The sequence below is a fragment of the Nicotiana tabacum genome, chromosome 16, assembly GCF_000715075.1.
Source record: "Nicotiana tabacum cultivar K326 chromosome 16, ASM71507v2, whole genome shotgun sequence".
Classification (NCBI taxonomy): domain Eukaryota; kingdom Viridiplantae; phylum Streptophyta; class Magnoliopsida; order Solanales; family Solanaceae; genus Nicotiana; species Nicotiana tabacum.
Window position 1 is genome coordinate 155280365 of NC_134095.1, and position 20659 is coordinate 155301023.

Genomic DNA, 20659 nt, shown 5'->3' on the forward strand with positions numbered 1-20659 from the left:
CATCCAAAAATGAACATGAATGAATCTATTTTAACACAACAAACATGACGGATTAAAACGATTAAATCAATATATTTCCTTTAACACAACTAAATTCTTTTTAGACAAATAACAAGATCGACGAATACACAATTATGACCTTAAGCTTGAACTTAACAATATTAACAATTCTTAACAATACATAAACACATGAAACAAATTGAAGAAATAGTTAATTAAATTTCAATTTGAATCTAACAAACATCAAACTAACAAATATTCACTTAAACAATAATACAAACATGAAATGAATATGAAAACAATTAATTAAACTTCTATTTTGAAATCTGAAAATTAATTTAACAAACAACATGAACACACTAGAAAATTATTTCAAAGATGAACAACGAACAAAACAAAGATTAAATCATTTAACGATTTTGGATCCGGAAAATATCAAACAAAATATGGACAAAATAAAACTCAAAAACAACTAACCGGAGATGAATCAACGACGAACTTTGATTGTATACAAATCTGTCCAAGCCTCGACTCAATGAAAAACCCTCGACATTTGACAAACAAAGAAGACGAAGCAACAACAAAACACTAGAAGCAAAGAAGAACGATGAAGTGAAGCAGCGGATGCCGGCAGCAGCAGCTCGGAGGAAGCTGCATCGCGACGGAGATCCTATGGCTGGACTCAGCTGCTGCTACAGTGACGATGGAGAAGCAAGCAATAGGGAACTACTGTGACGAGTAGCAGCAACAGTTTGTCGAGGGAGGGATAAGAAACAACGTAAAGCATAGGGAGCAACAACAGCTGGTCGTCGAACAATGGCAAGCTAAATTAGTTGTTCGACGTTGATGGAATGCAATGGCAGCCATGGCTGCCTGAGTTGACGAGGCAGAAGCTGTGACGGGCAGTCGCGGGGAGCTTGGTGTTGAAGATGATGGGCGTGAGGCAGCAGCTCGGAGACAGAAGCATTCGACGTAGCGTTGGCAACCATGGATGTCAAGTAAGTTTTGAGCTTGACGAAGGAGATGAAGACGCAGCTGGGTCATCCATGGTCGGAGCAGGTAAAGCTTGAACAACTGGTCTATTAGGACGTGCTAATGGAGGGTAAAGGGCAGCCATGGGAGGGGTCTTTCTTGAGGAAGAAGAAGAAGAAAGATAGAAAGGGGGGGCGGGTTGGTTAGCTCTTTAGGGTTTTCTCTTCTTTCTTTTTTTTTTGTTTTGTTTTTGTTTTGTAAAATGTAAGACAAAAGGGGTTTGGGTCTTTTGGGTTATGGACTGGGTCGACCCAGTTCGAAATGGACTGGGTCGTAGGGAAGATTGGGCCATTTTTTGGGCCTATGGCTTGAAGTTGAAGAAGAGGCCTAATTCCGACTTTCTTTATATTTTCGCTCTCTTTTCTTCTTTTATTTTTCTAAAACTAAATTATAAAAATACTTAAACTATTATTAAGAACTAAATTAAGTTATAAAAGTACAAATTAACTCCCAATAACAATTAACGCACAATTAAGTAATAATTAAGCATAAAATTGTATATTTGGACATTAAATGCTAAAAATGCAAACGATGCCTATTTTTGTAATTTTTATTTTTTATAAAACAAATTTAATTACTAACAATTGTAGAATTAAATCCTACATGCGAAAGGCGACATATTTTTTGTATTTTTTATTAATTTAGCAAATAAACATGCACAAACAAATACAAATAATTATTCAAAATGTCACAAAATATCACAAAAATGGCACACCAAGAAAAATTATTTTATTTTTTGAATTTTTTGGGAGTAATTCTCATATAGGGAAAAAATCACGTGCTTACAGCTGCCCCTCTTTTCCCGAAGACACGAAGGGTTTTCGTGCAAAGATAAAGCGAGCGATTTTTGCCCATCCGAGTACTCCGTGTGAAGCATTTTTTTGAAAAAGATTTGACCGAACCTTTGCTTCAAAGGTTTCCTACATATCCTGGGCTAAACAGGAATCAGGTCAATGTAGTTCGGGAGATTTTGGTAGCTGGGACTACCGTTGGACTGCAATGTTACTGTTGTTGCATGCATTACTACTGCTTACCGATCTCCTTGTTGCACCGTGCTTAAAAGAAAACAAGAAGCTAAGCTATACTACAATTTGTTTTTGTTGCCTTGCTTCCTTGTCTGCTTGCATTTCTTTCGGTGCTTTACTTCTTTTGACACATGTACTTGAGTTTGTACTGTGACCTCTTGTTGCAACCTTCTGTTTCCCAGTGCCGGGGAATTTTATTGTTTCCTGCTGGGGATTCCTATTGTAACCCTCTGTTTTATTGTCCTCTGACTTGATCTTAAAATGTATGCCTCTTGTTCTATGGGCGGGCTCCCAACTTCAACACTTGAAATTAAAGACTGAATGTATGCCTCTGTTATCTGGGCGGGCTTCCAACTTCAATGCTTGAAATGTAAAGACTGAAATGTATGCCTCTGTTATCTGGGCGGGCTCCCAACTTCAATGCTTGAAATGTAAAGACTGAAATGTATGCCTCTGTTATTTGGGCGGGCTCCCAACTTCAATGCTTAAAATGTAAAGACTGAAATGTATGCCTCTGTTATCTGGGCGGGCTCCCAACTTCAATGCTTGAAATGTAAAGACTGAAATGTATGCCTCTGTTATCTGGGCGAGCTCCCAACATCAACAACACTTTTAAAAATAAGCGTCATTCCTCTCTTCAGGCGGGCTCCTGACTTCAAATACACAACTTTTAAAATAAACGCCTTTCCTCTCTTCAGGCGGGCTCCTGACTTCAACAACAACTTTGAAAATAAATCGTCATTCCTCTCTTCAGGCGGGCTCCTGACTTCAAACAATACATCGCCATTCCTTTCTTTAGGTTGGCAAGATTTCAACAACTTTTAAAAACGCCTTTCCTCTCTTCAGGCGGGCTCCTGACAACAACTTTGAAATTAATCGCCATTCCTCTCTTCAGGCGGGCTCCTGACTTCAAACAATACATCGCCATTCCTTTCTTTAGGTTGGCAAGATTTCAACAACTTTTAAAAACGCCTTTCCTCTCTTCAGGCGGGCTCCTGACTTCATACTTGAAAAGTATGTCTCTGTTCTCCAGGCGGACTCCTGATTTCAACAACAACTTAGGAGGAAATGCCTCTCCTATGGGTAAAATAAACTTAGGAGGAAATTCCTCTCCTATGGGTAAGACTAAACTTAGGAGGAAATGCATCTCCTATGGGGTGAAACTAAAAGAAACTTAGGAGGAAATGCATCTCCTATGGGTAAAATAAACTTAGGAGGAAATGCCTCTCCTATGGGTAAAACAAACTTAGGAGGAAATACCTCTCCTATGGGTGAAACTAAACTTAGGAGGAAATGCCTCTCCTATGGGTGAAAACAAACTTAGGAGGAAATGCCTCTCCTATGGGTGAAACTAAACTTAGGAGGAAATGTCTCTCCTATTGGTTCAACAACAACTTAGGAGGAAATGTCTCTCCTATGGGTGAAACTAAACTTAGGAGGAAATGCCTCTCCTATGGGTAAAAATTAAACTTAGGAGGAAATGCCTCTCCTATGGGTGAAACTAAACTTAGGAGGAAATGCGTCTCCTATTGGTTCAACAACAACTTAGGAGGAAATGTCTCTCCTATGGGTAAAAACAAACTTAGGAGGAAATGCATCTCCTATGGGTGAAACTAAAACAAACTTAGGAGGAAATGCATCTCCTATGGGTAAAAACAAACTTAGGAGGAAATGCATCTCCTATGGGTGAAACTAAAACAAACTTAGGAGGAAATGCATCTCCTATGGGTAAAAACTAAACTTAGGAGGAAATGCATCTCCTATGGGGTAAAAGTAAACTTAGGAGGAAATGCATCTCCTATGGGTGAAACTAGACTTAGGAGGAAATGTCTCTCCTATGCGTGAACCATTTCCTTCTTCCTGAATTATTTACTTACCTGTGTTGTCTTCCCTCGAAACTGCTGGGGATTATTTTGCTGGGGATGACTTTTCCTTTTCTTCCTTACCCACTCTGGGTTGCCCGAAACTCTGTCGAGGATGTTTCTACATCTCGATGATCCACTGGGGATAACACTACTGTGGATAACTCTGCTGAGTAAATATGTTATCTTACTCTTTCCAAAATTACTTCCTTTTGAGTAGGATGTTTCATTCCTCTGCAAACTACTTTCCCCTTTTTCTTTCTTTTTTCGTTTTTTTTTTGGTGTGAAAAGACTGAATGTATTCCTCTGTTATATGGGCAGGCTCCCAACTTCAACCAACAAATCACCATTCTATTTTTCAGGGGGGCTCCTGATTACTTAAAATTTGAATTGTATTCCCTTATTCTCCAGGTGGGCTCCTGATTGCTGATACTTCCATTGTATTCCCTTATTCTCCAGGTGGGCTCCTGATTGCTGATACTTCAACTGCTCTTCCTTGTTCTCCAGGTGGACGCCTGATTGCTAATACTCCAACTGCTCTTCCTTGTTCTCCAGGTGGACGCCTGATTGCTAATACTCCAACTGCTCTTCCTTGTTCTCCAGGTGGACGCCTGATTGCTGGGGATAATACTACTAGGGAAGTCTCCCTTCTTCCCCTCCTTCAAATTCAATTTTTTTTCTTTTTTTCTTTTTTTTTCCTTTTTTTTTGTTTTTTTTTCAACACTGCTGGGGATAAAAGTGTTATCTTCTCGGGATAACGTTGTTGAGGATAACGCTACTGGGGAATTTTATCCCTTCAAGTCGATGCTTCATTCTTCTGGAAGCTGCTGGGGATGATAATGGCTTTTTGCTTTTCTGAGCACAAGTGTCATCCCTTTATTCTGTCTGCTGGGGAATACTTCCTCCATTTAAACTTATTATGTTGGGGCAACACTGGTTCAAATACCACTTCCCTTGAGACTGGTGCTATCTTTATTCTTCCTCGAATGGGTACCTGACTTCCAGAAAATTTTCCAAATGAAAGGAAAATTTTCTGCCCCAGTTTGACAGTCTCCCTTATAGCATGCATTTCTGTCATCAATGCCATTTCCTTTACCTGTTTCAAATCAAACAAAATTTGTTAGTTTAAAACGTGGTGGTTGGTTGTGATACTCCTACTGGGATGGCTTTTCCTTTTCTCCTTCCTTGCTCTGCGCTCCACAACTTGTTGGGGATGATATTATTTGCTGGGGATAATCCCTTTCTGCTGGGGATATCACTCTTCTTTTGTGGCATAGCTCGGAAACTGGCATTTCCCCGACCTTTTAGTCTCGTATGAATTTCCCACACCATGCTCATTGCTCTCCTTGCTTTGTCCACGGGCCTCGGCCTTGAGGTTTATAACCTTTAATTTCGGCAAGGATATCCCTCTTGACACTCGTCAATCCTTTTGTCGATTCCCTTTTGCTGGGGATATCTTTTTGACACTGGCCTCGCGTTTGTTCCTGCTGACCATACCACTTGGATGTGCTAGTCAGATCTTATCTTGCACAATTGGAAAGCTGATGGCATATTTTGAAGTCAATTCACACTTGTTCTGACCAAACAGACTCTATTGGGGATTTTCTATGAAAGGAAAAAGATAAAAGGGAACAGAATAAAAAGACAAAGGAAAAAATGACTCTCTAACAAAAGAAACTATAAATAAAAACCTATCAAATGCAGATACCGACTCTAATGGTCATGACATGCATATGTGGTCTATCCTCCGTTGTCAATCATTTTTCGAGATCTTCAATTGGAAATTCCCATCTGATTCTCAATATTCCTCGACTTGTAGTGCCCAAAAGGTTTTCACTATCAAGTCTCTCTCATTTTGTTTTTTTCTCTCAGCTTGCATCGCCTTATGGTGCCTGTGAAGGTTTTCACCGATAAGACTCTCTCATTTGTATCACTTTCCAGTTGGGGATTTGGAGTGTTGCCAGTATGACTCTCTCTGTTGGAGATTAGAGTCCTTTCTGCTGTGGAACGGAATGTTATGTTCACCGGTAAGACTCTTCATTTGTCTGTCTTGGCATCTTTTGAAGACTGATCAAAAGGTCTTTCTTTGGACCGTAATGTGGGTTTTTGGATAGGGCTAGAAAAAAAGGGTATTAAATGCTCAAAAAATGCATTAATTTTGGGTTATTAGTTACAACCTTCGGAATTAGATTTATTTACAACAAACGCAACCTTTGCCCCAGTTTCTTGCTTGGGGATATTTTAATTGATTTATTTTTCATTTTTCAAAACTATGACCGAGCCGTAAAGCACCTACGTATCCTCTTTGAGGAATCAGGTCAAACGTAGTTCCCAATTCCTCTTTTTTTCATTTGACTTTCTTTTGTTTTTTTTTTGTTATCATTTTTCTTTTCTTTTTTTTCGTTTTGTTGTTTTCTTTTCTTCTTTTTTTTTCATGTTTTCATGCCATGCTCGCGTTTTCTAGTCGTTTTTACTGATTCCGAACGAGGGGTATGAAAGAAAAATAAGTAAGGCTCAAAAGGGATAACGAAGGATAAAGTGTTTAGGTAGCAGAACAAAATGCCTTTGTCATTCCAGTCTTCAAAAACATGCCAAATGCAAACAACACAACAAACAATAGATTTATAGTCTCTTCCGACGGTGCTGGGCTTGACAATTATGTTAAACATTTGCTTTTCCCTTTGTTATTTCTAAAACATCGTTGGGCGACACTTTCATTATCATGAATGACCCTCTTGATTTTAACGGTTTTCTTTGTGTTTAACTTGCCCCAGTTCCACATGACTCGGGCTTCAAATAATCCCAAACCGTTCTTATTTCCTTTAAATGGTCTGATCGCCTTTCCAGGGTTTTACGATTAACTTTTAAGGTTTGGCCCAAACTGTGTGCGCATGTCATGTCACTAGAATCGGCACTGAACAAAAATGATAAAAGGCCTAAACAAAGAGATGACTGGAAATAAAGAAAGACCGAATTTTGTATTAGACTACCGGTGAAATGGTTTAAATAACAAAACAAACAAAACAATCCAGAACAAAATCCTAAAACAAACTGGACAAGACAATATCCGACTTATAACCCTAATAATCCGAACAACATAAATGTCAACAAAATAAGCCACCACAAGCTTCTCTCTTGTTAACCAAGGAACAGAGAGTCCTTCCACTTTATCAAGACTGGCATCTTAGCCACTGAGCTTTGCATCGATACTGCCAAGACCATTACCAGCTTCAATATCATCAACATTCGTTGGCAAGTTCTCGAGGGGGCTCGAGTGCACCATGTCACTGTTATTAATCACAACCCGCCCTTCTTGGATCATTTTCTCTACTTCTCTTCTCCAACTATGACAGCTCTCAATGTTGTGCCCTATGACATTGGAGTGGTAGGCACATCGCGTTGCCGGATCAAAGCTCCTTGCAAGTGGATTTGGATTACATGCGGGGAGTGGCTCAATATAGCCAGCATGCTTTAGCCTTTCAAACAGACTTGCATAAGATACTCCGATAGGGGTGAGAGCCTTTCCTCGTTTCAGCAACCTTTCGTTCCTAAATGTTTGATTGGGCCGGAAACCTGATCCAGGGGGCTTCTGGTAGGCTTGTGAGGGTGGATAGGCCTTCTGTGGAACTGGGTATTTGGAAAGTGAAGCCCGTCTTTGGGAATCTCGTGGAGAGAAGTAGCATTGGGGAAGGGAGTAGCGTGGACGAGTGATGGAGCTACTCGGGTAGCTAGGAAAGCTGTCATAAGTGGGTTGGGATGGAGAGTATGGGGGATGGGTAATGCCAGAGTTTGAAAAGCTTGGCGGTGGTGGGGGTGGTGCTTTCCCAGTTATCCATGCTTGATACATGTCTGCCACATGTTGTCTCAGCATTTTCACTTCTTCTACCAACCCGTTGTTCTGTTCGACCAATTGTTGTCGGTCATCAGTACCGACCCACCCTGTTCTGAGGTTCTGTGTCATTTGCTTTGCAGGGAGGAGTTACCACAACCAACCACTTTCTATATATGAACACAGCAAAGGGAAGCCATCACGTTAGTGTCAGGGCATTTGACAGATAATCATATATTAGAGATGCAATGCACCTAAGCAGTTAAACCGTTCTATCAGAGATGCGATGCACTTGCGCTTTCCTTTATTTTTCTTTCTTCCCTTTTTTTCTTTTTCAGTGGTAGTCGAATCTTATGGAGATTGCCTACGTATCATGACCCCGCATGAATCAGACCTTGCGTAGTTCGGACCAAATGAAAGGTAACAACAATGAGACACATTTTTTTTTATCAATTTTCATAATAAAATAAACTGGGTTTCAAAGGTTGAAAGATGACCAACAAACTCAAAAATCAAACAACCCATATATTCTAGCCAAAAGATTTATAACCTCAAAACAAAAAGGCCAGCTTCCTTTCCCCGTTTGACAAATGCAAACAAACGGCTATTTTTGCAAATGTGCCCCCATCCAAATCTCACATGAATTTTGAGGCCGGGGAGTATTATTTTGACACTTTACAAACTTGTCCGTTCTTTTAGGAAAATAACCTTTGACGATTGAAAGATACTCTAAGGCTATTTCGGCAAGAACGGTTTTAAGACGCGGCTGAAGCTGGCTCGGCTTTATTTTGACCAAAAATTCAAACGGTATTCACCTGACCGCCGACTCTTTGTTTTTTTTTCTCTTTTAAAATTATAATAAAAACCTGGTGTTGCAAACACGGCCCTTCAGCGCCTCGGGGACGAAGATTTATAGGGCTGTGTGGGTCAACTAGACCAAAAATCCTAAACATGACCCAAAAGTGGCTGTTTATGCAAAGTCAGCCTTCCGGCGTTCCTTTCGGGAACATTCGGCTATTTATGACATAACAACATCACCTGACTTATTTATGACTCTTTTTATCGTTTTTCAAATTAGAAAACTCAATATTGCAAACACGGCCTTTCAACGTCTCGGGGACGAAGATTTTTAAGGCTGTGTGGGTCAACTGGACCAAACCTTAAATATGACCCAAAAGTGGCTGTTTATGCAAAGTTAGCCTTCCGGCGTCCCCTTCGGGAACATTCGGCTATGTCTTGATAAAACAGCGTCACCCGACTTCTTAGAAATTTGACATATATATTTTTGCTATTTTTTTTTGTAAAAGGGGAAGTTGGACATCACCCGACTTATTTATGACAAAATTAAAAATCTTGACATGTTTTTTTTTATTTGTTTTTGGCTTTTTTAGCAAAAGGGGGGTTGGACCCGATGAGGGTTGCCTACGTATCTCACATCCGGTGAGAATCAAACCCGCGTAGTTCGGGCAAATTAACCGAACTATTTTAAAACATGACTCTTTTCCATTTTTATTTTTGGCATTTCATAAGCGAATAAAAACTATTTTTAGAAACAAGACTCTTTTTTTCTTTTCAACCAATAGAACAGCCTATTTTTCCAAGCTAAAAATAATAGACTTTTTTTTTATTATTTTCACAGATAATAAAATAACCTATTTTCCAAACTAAAATAAAAGACTTTTTTTTTCCTTTTTCAACAAATAATGAAACAACTTATGTTTTTCAAACTAGAACAAAAACTTTTCTTATCCTTTTCTTTATCAACAACCAACTTTCCAAAAATAAAAGGCTCTTTTTCTATTTTTTTTTTTAGTAAAACAAAATAAAACATTTTCCTTTTTTTTTCCAAAATTTCGGCAGAGTTTCGCCAGTAATTGGTCATTGATTTTTTTATTTCTAAGATAATCAATTAACTCCCTAACTGATATTTCTTTTTTTTTTTTTTCACCTTTTTTTTTCAATTTTCCAACATTCCCGAGATTCAGAAACCGGTCAACATGCAAGTTCGAAACAAATATATGTACAGAGCAAGTAGGATGCATCAGAATGGTCTTTTCATTTCAGGTTGCTAGTCCGGCATGAAGTCACGTTATTCTATATTCAAACCCTGGGTTAGTGTACTAGAATGTGTACCCGAGCGGACAACTCGAGTCGAGGAGGGGGCAACTTACCGGGAACCAAAAGGCCATCCGGCTTCGTAACTTGTCCGATCTCTTTCTTATTTCAGGGTATGACACTAACAGAATGGGGAGTCTCAACCAGTAAGCACATCCCTAGAGGTGAAGAGAGAAGGGTGTCGGCACAGTTTATATATACAGTCAAATAATATTAAAGCAGTAAAAGCAGCATTTAGCACATTAGGCTCAAACATGTAAAAATCAGATAAAGCCAAAAATAACAATTTATCTAAGCTCGAATTTCTAACCCTGAACTAGTGGTTCTGGGTTTAAAAAAATATTATTCCCCAGCAGAGTCGCCAGAGCTGTCACACCTCCTTTTTCCGCACCCGCGAGGGGTGCAAGGAGTTTTTTCCAATTAAAGGACGATCGAAACGGGATTTATTTATTTACTTCAGAGTCGCCACTTGGGAGATTTAAGGTGTCCCAAGTCACCGATTTTAATCCCAAATCGAGGAAAAGAATGACTCTGTATTACAGTCTGCGCACCAGAAATCCGGATAAGGAATTCTGTTAACCCGGGAGAAGGTGTTAGGCATTCCCGAGTTCCGTGGTTCTAGCACGGTCGCTCAACTATCATATTTTGGCTTGATTATTTGATATAATACGTATTATAAACTTATGTGCAAATTTTATCCTTTGGCCGCTTTTATTATTATATTTTTAAAGAATGTGAACATCGTTTAAAAAACATGTCTTTGGATTGCGTCACATAAAATGCATCCACGATCCGGAACGTATTTTTATTCAATGTTTTGGGATTTGGATTTGGGTCGCATAAATGCGTACCCGTGTTTAAGAATGTATTATTATTATATCGTGCCTAAAGCGATTAGCGCTTTATTACTTTGGGGAAGGCCATGAAATTTGCTAAACGGCCCATCCCGAAGTTTAAGTTATCAATTTAAATTTTATGAGGGCCCCACAATTTGTGTTTTATTTGGCAAGGCTCGTCTCATCTTATTTTTAAAAAAAGACAGTCCTAAAATACTTACATTTTCTATTGAAATTTGTCTCTACAAATTAAAAGAAAAAATATCTTAATTTATTTACATGCTTGAGTTGTTATAGATGAATTTTGAATATGATTCATAAAGTCTGAAAATGATGCAAACATGACAGTCCGTTGTCACTGCAGGCCCAACGTGTATGACATAAAACTAAACCTGGGCCGTCTTATTCACATGTTATTACCTAGTTACATTATACTAGGCATACTATCAGTTTGACAAATTAAAAAAAAACTTAGCAATCTAATTTTAATCCTAGACCATTTACATGCTGAAATTAACCAATATTTTTTAACTAAACAATATTTTTACCAAGTTCCTACTAGATGGCCTATTCGTTTGATTTTTTTTACTTGACGGAGTTACTACACCATTTATTTATTTTTGGCAATATGTAGATAGTTCAATCGTTAAGCTTATCGTCGGATGTTCCACTATATGTATTAAATAGCTACACGATTCTGATTTTTTGCAAACTAAATAAATTATACATACAAATAAAATTCAGAATATAATTAAAGCTAATTCAGAATTTCAACTCCTCATTTTTCGTATTCATGCTTCATATTCAGATTACAATAACCAGCGTGTCAGATGTGTACCTGATATTGGAAGCAAAAGAAAATGAAGATGAGAATCAGCAGCAGTAATAACAGTACAACGCAGCAACAACAACCCAGCAACAGTAACAACCCAGGAACAGAGTTTGCAAACCAGTGGAGCAGTAATCCCAAAAAAAAACAAAAGCTTCAAGCTTTGATGAAACAACAATTAATTCTGATTTCAAACAATGAAAGAAAGCAGAAGATTTTTTTTTAGTTTTTTTTTATTTTGAAAGTTTAAATATTTTTTCGGAATTTTCTCTCTCGTAAATGTTCAGCCCTTTTTTCTCTCTCTTATTCTCTTTCTGTCAGATTTTTTTTTCTATCTGTATTCTGTTCTTTTTTTTTCAGATTTCGTTTTTTCTCTTCTTCCCTTCTATTCTGATTTCAAGACTTCTTATAACCCATCCCTAAATCTTTTAATCAATTAAAATCAACCCATTTTCTCTACCAAACCCATTATCTTCCCACTCATCCCCATTATATTAAATAAACATATCACACCACCCCATTTCATTTTGTCCCCCATGCTTCATTTAAAATAATGCAAGATTCCCCTTTAAATTAAATCTTGTCCCCCTTTATATTAAATAATCATATCACAACCCACCCCATTTCAATTTGTCCCCCATGCTTCAAATAAACAATTACAAAATGTACAATTCCTAAACTACCCCTTCCGACCTTACTGAAATTACCAAACTACCCCTGAACGTATTACAAATTTACCAAACTACCCATCAGCTATAACACATCAATTAATCAAACTTAACCAAAATATAGACAATATGATCAATTTCTAACAATGTTCAAACAACAATATGAACACGGATGAACATCATAACAACAATATCACATGAACAAGATTTTAACAACATTTCAACAACAAATCACATGAACACAAATTGAACAACCAAGAACAACTAAAATTTTGATTGAACAATATTTTTGGCAACAACAAACCTATTTTTCGGATTTAAACAACAACAACAATCAAACAAGTATATTTAGATTCCTAAATTCAATAATATTGAACTTAAAATCAACTCTAACAACATTACAACAAACAATTCTTATATTAAACTTTAAACAAGATTATGAGAACAATTCAAGAAATAATCATAAATGGTAAACAAGAAATCAAACTATACAAAATTCGGATTCAGGATCATCCAAACATGAACATGAATGAATCTATTTTAACACAACAAACATGACGGATTAAAACGATTAAATCAATATATTTCCTTTAACACAACTAAATTCTTTTTAGACAAATAACAAGATCGACGAATACACAATTATGACCTTAAGCTTGAACTTAACAATATTAACAATTCTTAACAATACATAAACACATGAAACAAATTGAAGAAATAGTTAATTAAATTTCAATTTGAATCTAACAAACATCAAACTAACAAATATTCACTTAAACAATAATACAAACATGAAATGAATATGAAAACAATTAATTAAACTTCTATTTTGAAATCTGAAAATTAATTTAACAAACAACATGAACACACTAGAAAATTATTTCAAAGATGAACAACGAACAAAACAAAGATTAAATCATTTAACGATTTTGGATCCGGAAAATATCAAACAAAATATGGACAAAATAAAACTCAAAAACAACTAACCAGAGATGAATCAACGACGAACTTTGATTGTATACAAATCTGTCCAAGCCTCGACTCAATGAAAAACCCTCGACATTTGACAAACAAAGAAGACGAAGCAACAACAAAACACTAGAAGCAAAGAAGAACGATGAAGTGAAGCAGCAGATGCCGGCAGCAGCAGCTCGGAGGAAGCTGCATCGCGACGGAGATCCTATGGCTGGACACAGCTGCTGCTACAGTGACGATGGAGAAGCAGGAAATAGGGAACTACTGCGACGAGTAGCAGCAACAGTTTGTCGAGGGAGGGATAAGAAACAACGTAAAGCATAGGGGAGCAACAACAGCTGGTCGTCGAACAATGGCAAGCCAAATTAGTTGTTCGACGTTGATGGAATGCAATGGCAGCCATGGCTGCCTGAGTTGACGAGGCAGAAGCTGTGACGGGCAGTCGCGGGGAGCTTGGTGTTGAAGATGATGGGCGTGAGGCAGCAGCTCGGAGACAGAAGCATTCGACGTAGCGTTGGCAACCATGGATGTCAAGTAAGTTTTGAGCTTGACGAAGGAGATGAAGACGCAGCTGGGTCATCCATGGTCGGAGCAGGTAAAGCTTGAACAACTGGTCTATTAGGACGTGCTAATGGAGGGTAAAGGGCAGCCATGGGAGGGGTCTTTCTTGAGGAAGAAGAAGAAGAAAGATAGAAAGGGGGGGCGGGTTGGTTAGCTCTTTAGGGTTTTCCCTTCTTTCCTTTTTTTTTTGTTTTGTTTTTGTTTTGTAAAATGTAAGACAAAAGGGGTTTGGGTCTTTTGGGTTATGGACTGGGTCGACCCAGTTCGAAATGGACTGGGTCGTAGGGAAAATTGGGCCATTTTTTGGGCCTATGGCTTGAAGTTGAAGAAGAGGCCTAATTCCGACTTTCTTTATATTTTCGCTCTCTTTTCTTCTTTTATTTTTCTAAAACTAAATTATAAAAATACTTAAACTATTATTAAGAACTAAATTAAGTTATAAAAGCGCAAATTAACTCTCAATAACAATTAACGCACAATTAAGTAATAATTAAGCATAAAATTGTATATTTGGACATTAAATGCTAAAAATGCAAACGATGCCTATTTTTGTAATTTTTATTTTTTGTAAAACAAATTTAATTACTAACAATTGTATAATTAAATCCTACATGCGAAAGGCGACATATTTTTTGTATTTTTTATTAATTTAGCAAATAAACATGCACAAACAAATACAAATAATTATTCAAAATGTCACAAAATATCACAAAAATGGCACACCAAGAAAAATTATTTTATTTTTTGAATTTTTTGGGAGTAATTCTCATATAGGGCAAAAATCACGTGCTTACACTCCTTTCTGTCATCTGATCCTTGCTTTCAATGCCTTCTAATCCGTTGGCTGTAAATAATTTAAATTGGTACGAGACTCGTATCTATACGTCGTCTCGTGCCTATTTAAATTCTTCTTCCCGTGGCTGTTTTCACCGTGCCTCTTAGTCAATTGTTGTTCTTTGACCATTCAACTAATCCACGTGTCATGCCACATCATTTTTAATATAAATTCAATTTTTTTCCAATACAATACTACCGTCAGCATTTGAGTAAAGTTAGGGTATGGCAACGAAAGAGAAAACTCTGAACTGTGGGGTAAGCTAGCACAAGCCATAGTCTGAGGGGCACTTAAATCAGAATTCTCATAAATATTTCCCTTGGATATTGGATCCTACCAATTAATAAAAACATTAGTGTAATTGACTAAATATTATAAGAAATGATAAATATATATATGAGCTACTCTAGTAGTTGAAAAATAAAATGTGATATACCTGATTGAAATATTTTCATTATCAGATAGAGCTCCATCATCGACTCTTGGTCCATTCTGTTTAGCGGAACTTGACTTATTTCCTTGAGCTTTCTTGCGATTTGCGTTCACCTCGAGGGAAGGTTTGATCCTCTTTTTATGGCATTTTCCATCTTTCTTTTTTAAACTTTTGGCTCGTGTGAGGATATTTATGTTATTATTTTCTTCTGGTAAATCTCTTGTTGAACCACAAGTACAAAAAGATGGAGTTGTTACCTCTGCGATTTAGCTCATTTGCACATGCTACTGCTACCTTATAGCCGTCATCTGTTTCAGAAGCTTTTGCTACCATTCTAACAAATATAGGACAAAGAACTCTATAACGATTCATAGTAATCAACTTTGGATCTTTGATCTCTATTTCTTGCTCATTAACTTCTTTAATATTTACGCCCTTTGCATTTTTTGTCCATCTATCTAAAATATACTCAGTTGAAATTCTACTAACTCCTTTCATTACATCGAGGACTCTTATTGCATGGCAACAAAGTATACCCATGGACTCAAACTTCAAGCAAGTACAAGATATATGGCTTACCTCTGTCACCGTAACAATATATTCTCGAGTATGCTCATGCTTACTAACATTGTAAATGGTGGACAAAGTGTTCTTCCCACATCCAATATTCACTTTGATTGATAAGGATTTCATATATTCATCTTGAAATTTTGCAAAAATATTGAGGTATAGACCTCTCTAGCATGAATCAAAATAGGAACTTGTGCTTTTAATACTGGAATCCGTTGTGATGCATCACAAGTATCTTGCAGCTCATTATATCGTTTATCCTCAATTGCTCGATCATAATGCTTAAAAAATTGTACTAAATTGTAATCAGACTGCAAGTAATCCTTTAAATCACCATTCAAACTCTCACTCAACTGTGTGTTTTCATACCATCCGAAAAAAAATTCTTTCCATATGCTGCAAATAATTTTTCCCTTAATGCATATATTCCTTGCAACCATTCATTTTCACGAAGGTTATATTCATCAAGCATTATATTCCAAGCATCCATAAATTCTGCTTCATCTTCATACTCATAAATGCATTTTCGAAAATCATCATGAAAAGAAGCGTACCTTTTATAAATTTGATTGAGATGCTTAGCTGCATTTTGCTCCATGTGCCAGACACATAACCTTTGATAAACTTCAGGCATGACAAGTGAGATGGCCTTACTTATTGCAGCATCTTGATATGTAAAAATTATTTTTGTTTTTTTTCCAGACATCGCTCCAAGAAATGTTTCAAACAACTACTAAAAGGAATCTGCAGTGATCTCATCATACATTAAAGCGCATCCGAAAACAACCCTTTTTCTATGGTTGTTCAATCCAACAAAACTTGCCAAAGGTTTGTTCTCTCTATTCGTCTGGTAAGTGGTATCGAATGAGAGCACATCTCCAAAAGTATCATAGTCTATTATCATCTTTGAATCGGCCCAAAATATATTTGTGATCATATCATCAACATCCAATTGCACCGCAAAAAAGAAAGATGGATCTTCAATTCTTTTCTTCTCAAAATACTCTAACAGTTTTCCTGGACGGAATAAGAAAAAAAAGTTACATTATACTTTAGACTTTAGTGAACTCGAAACCTTTTTAATCATTTTTTGGACAAAAAATACTTTTGTACTACTTTAAAAAAAGTTACATAAATGAGTAAAACGCAGTATTATACCGCGAATTACTTTAACGGAAATTTTGCCGTTAAAGTAATTCGCAATATAGTACTGCGTTTTACTTTAAAAAATATTTTTTGTTGTAATTCGCAGTACTATACTGCGTTTTACTAAGATGATGGGCCCATATATTTTATTAAAGCTGTTCGCAGTATTATATTGTGTTTTACTTAAAACGCAGTATAATACTGCGAACAGCTTCAATAAAATATAGTCCATTCTTCTTCCTTGGACCACTGAACCGAAGGAAACCAAAAACCTTCGATTCTGCTGGTTCCCCCCTGCGTCAAACTTCAAAAAAATAATAATTTTGGGCCACAGCCCGTCACCTAAAGAGCAAGGAGTGTAGGTCCCACATACAAGACAAGCTTTGGATTCCTTCTTTCGGGTGCAAAAATTCGATTTCAATCAAATTTTAAAAACTTAAATCGAGGTATTTCAATTTTGTTTATGTCGAAACTCGTATAGTACATGCATATTTGTATTGCTTAATGTGTTTTCATGTTAATTTGTGTTATGTTTGTGTTTAAATTTGTATCTTATTTATACCCGGATTGATTTATTAGCTTTGGTACAAAAAATTGTTAAACTTTGATAAATTATTTGTATTGTTAAAAACATAATAATATTTATTTTGTTTGTTGTTCATATTTGTATTTTATGTTAGTTATTTTTATATGAAATAGTGACCTTTTAGCGTAGTAAAATAAATAGCTTTTTAGCGTAGTAAAATATAGAGCCTTTTAGTGTAGTAAAATATAGAGCATGTTAGTGTTGTAAAATATAGAGCTTTTTAGAGTAGTAAAATGTAGAGCCTTTTAGCGTAGAGTCTATGTAGTTTAAGTATGTAGTAACTGCAAACTCTATTCAATTACACTTTACAAAATTAATTATTTAATTACAACAATAAACTTACAAAAGTAACAAATTCCTATACGTTGTAAAATTAACTCAAATATCGAGCTTGGAACCCATACATAATTATTCAGTCCAATTTTAAATATAATTAATTATTTAATTTATTAAGCTAGCACACACAATTCTAAAAATGTTAAAATTGACACGCATAATAATTAAGGATAACTCGGTACTACCGGGCCTCAAAAATTGAGTCTGGAACCCATACATAATTATTCAGTCCAATTGTAAACATAATTAAATATTTAATTTATTAAGCTAGCACACACAATTGTAAAAATGTTAAAATTGACACGAATAATAATTAAGGATAACTCGGTGCTACCGGGCCTCAAAAAATGAGCCTGGAACCCATACATAATTATTCAGTCCAATTGTAAACATAATTAAATATTTAATTTATTAAGCTAGCACACACAATTCTAAAAAATATTAAAATTGACACCAATAATAATTAAGGATAACTCGGTTCTACCGGGCCTCAAAAAATGAGCCTGAAACCCATACATAATTTTTTAGTCCAATTGTAAACTTAATTAATTATTTAATTTATTAAGCTAACACACATAATTCTAAAAATGTTGAAATTGACATGCATAATAATTAAGGATAACTCGGTGCTACCGGGCCTCAAAAAATGAGCCTGGAACCCATACATAATTATTCAGTCCAATTGTAAACATAATTAATTATTTGATTTATTAAGCTAACAGACACAATTCTATTAATGTTGAAATTGACACGCATAATAATTAAGGATAACTCGGTGCTATCGGACCTCAAATATCGAGCCTGGAACCTATACATAATTAATCAGTCCAATTTTAAACATAATTAATTATTTAATTTATTATGCTAACAGGCACAATTCTAAAAATGTTGAAATTAACATGCATAATAATTAAGGATAACTCGGTGCTACCGGACCTCAAATATCGAACCTGGAACCCATACATAATTAATCAGTCCAATTTTAAACATAATTAATTATTTAATTTATTAAGCTAACAGACACAATTCTAAAAATGTTAAAATTAACACGCATAATAATTAAGGATAACTCGGTGCTACCGGGCCTCAAATATAGAGCCTGGAACCCGTACATAATTATTCAGTCCAATTTTAAACATAATTAATTATTTAATTTATTAAGCTAACACACACAATTAAATTTGTTTAAATTATAGTAGACGACATGGACTTTCCTCCGCCTGCGCATCCCGGACCTGCCGAGGATCAGCTACTAGTGTTGCAGGGCGACCATAGGTCTTCATTAGTATGGGAGGGACAGCTATTGATGCAGCCTCTCCGCCCCAGGAGACCTGACGATTTATGGGAGTTCATCGGGGAGCATCCTTTCCATGCCCGCGTAGTTGCGCGCCTACAGGCTACGGGTTTCTATACGATTTTTGAGCTTGGACGGATGCAGCTTGATTGGTCTCTCATCACGGCCTTGGTAGAGCGGTGGCGATCGAAGACACACACTTTTCACTTGCCCACTGGAGAGGACACCATCACGCTGGAGGATGTTCAGGTTTTGTACGGGCTGCGCGTAGATGGACGGCCATAGCACTGCCCCAGTACATTAGATCCATGACGCGTGCACAATTGTTGGATATGATGATGCATTTTACTGGTTATAGACCTTAGGGTGACGTTGGGGGCAGTCGCGTTGCTTTGTCAGCCATCAGAGATCATATGGCATTTTTACACCCAGACATTACCGGCGAGACGGAGGATCTCCATATTGAGAGGTACACGCGGTTGGCGCTGCTCCTGCTTTTCGGGTGTGTCTTGTTCCCGAACACTTCGGGGAGTAAAGTGAGTATGCGCTTTCTCCATCATCTTCAGGAGTTGGATGGTTTACCCCACTACAGTTGGGGTGCTGCTGTTCTCGCATACCTGTATAGGAGCATGTGCCGGGCGAGCATGGGCCCAGCGGTGGACATATGTGGTTTTCTGCCCCTCCTACAGGTGACAACATTTTTGAATACTCTGTTCATTTCTCCGAATTCTATATGGTCGAAATGACTCATAAATTTTACATCAACCTTTTATCTTAGGTTTGGGCCTGGCAGCGGATCATGCCGTTGCAGCCACCTCTACCAGCACTTGCGCCTGGTGAGGTTTATCCGTTTCTCCCTCTAGCTTCTAGGTGGATTCTCCGGCGTGGGAACTACCAAGGGACCGATGCTCATCATAATCTCCCCCTTATCATGGATGTGCTAGATATGCTGGTGGACGGACAGGTAGATATGTACCTACACTTACTTGTTTAAATTGAGTTGTGTTGCGCATACTCACTTTTATATTATTTGGCAGTTCATCTGGGCGCCATACAGCGACGAGTTGGTAGCTCAGCTTCCCTTTTATTGCTCAGTCGATCGAATGCTTTAGAGCACCTCCGTCCCGATGATCTTCTTCGATATGGTTGAGTATCATGCCAGAGAGCGTGTGCTTCGCCAGTTTCACCGTCCCCAGCCTATACCGAGGGATCCTGGATGGGTGGCTATACACTATCAGCGGAATGACCGTGCCAGGATGGACGATATATATATGGGATGGCTAGAGCAGCAGATCCTTATTTGGGAGGAGCACCGAGCTGACCGTATTCCGCTAGCACCTACATTTACCCAGGAGGCCACTATTCATATGTATGCATCATGGTACCGCCGTCACACCCGACTGATTATCGGGAACCCCATTCATGTACTTGGCGAGCGCTACAGACCATACGCCGGGAGACACGAGGCACTGGTATGTTTTTTGGCTTATTAATATCGTATAATTGTGATATTGCGTTATTTAATTAATATTTTAAATATTTCACAGGCTATTGGGCATCATCACCTCTACCAGTTGGGACAGGAGATGCAGCAGCATACCGACATCCCTGCAGTCGTTGACTATGGTCGGCGGGTGGCACAGTTGGCTCGTCGGACCCTATTTCAGGCGAGAGATGCTGCGAGGTTGGACCACGAGGCTCAGTATGCGGCGCCAGAGGACTACCAT

General features: G+C 37.5%; 1 protein-coding gene across 1 annotated transcript; it reads right to left on the bottom strand.

The window, feature by feature from the left end:
• Window positions 1-15198: 15198 nt before the first annotated feature.
• Window positions 15199-16276, bottom strand: LOC142170473 (protein FAR1-RELATED SEQUENCE 4-like). The gene is made up of 2 exons (XM_075232388.1): window positions 15940-16276; window positions 15199-15701 (listed from the first exon to the last, which is right to left on the bottom strand). The coding sequence occupies exons 1-2, from the start codon at window positions 16274-16276 to the stop codon at window positions 15199-15201; spliced, it is 840 nt and encodes a 279-aa protein (XP_075088489.1).
• Between the last annotated feature and the right edge of the window lie 4383 nt (window positions 16277-20659).

Excerpts from the sequence above, each read along its gene's own strand:
- LOC142170473 (XM_075232388.1), bottom strand. The coding sequence starts at position 16,276 with ATGTCTGGAAAAAAAACAAAAATAATTTTTACATATCAAGATGCTGCA. Across the intron at positions 15,702-15,939 it reads AAAGAATTTTTTTTCGGATG|ATGAATATATGAAATCCTTA; the intron begins GTATGAAAACAC and ends CAAAATTTCAAG.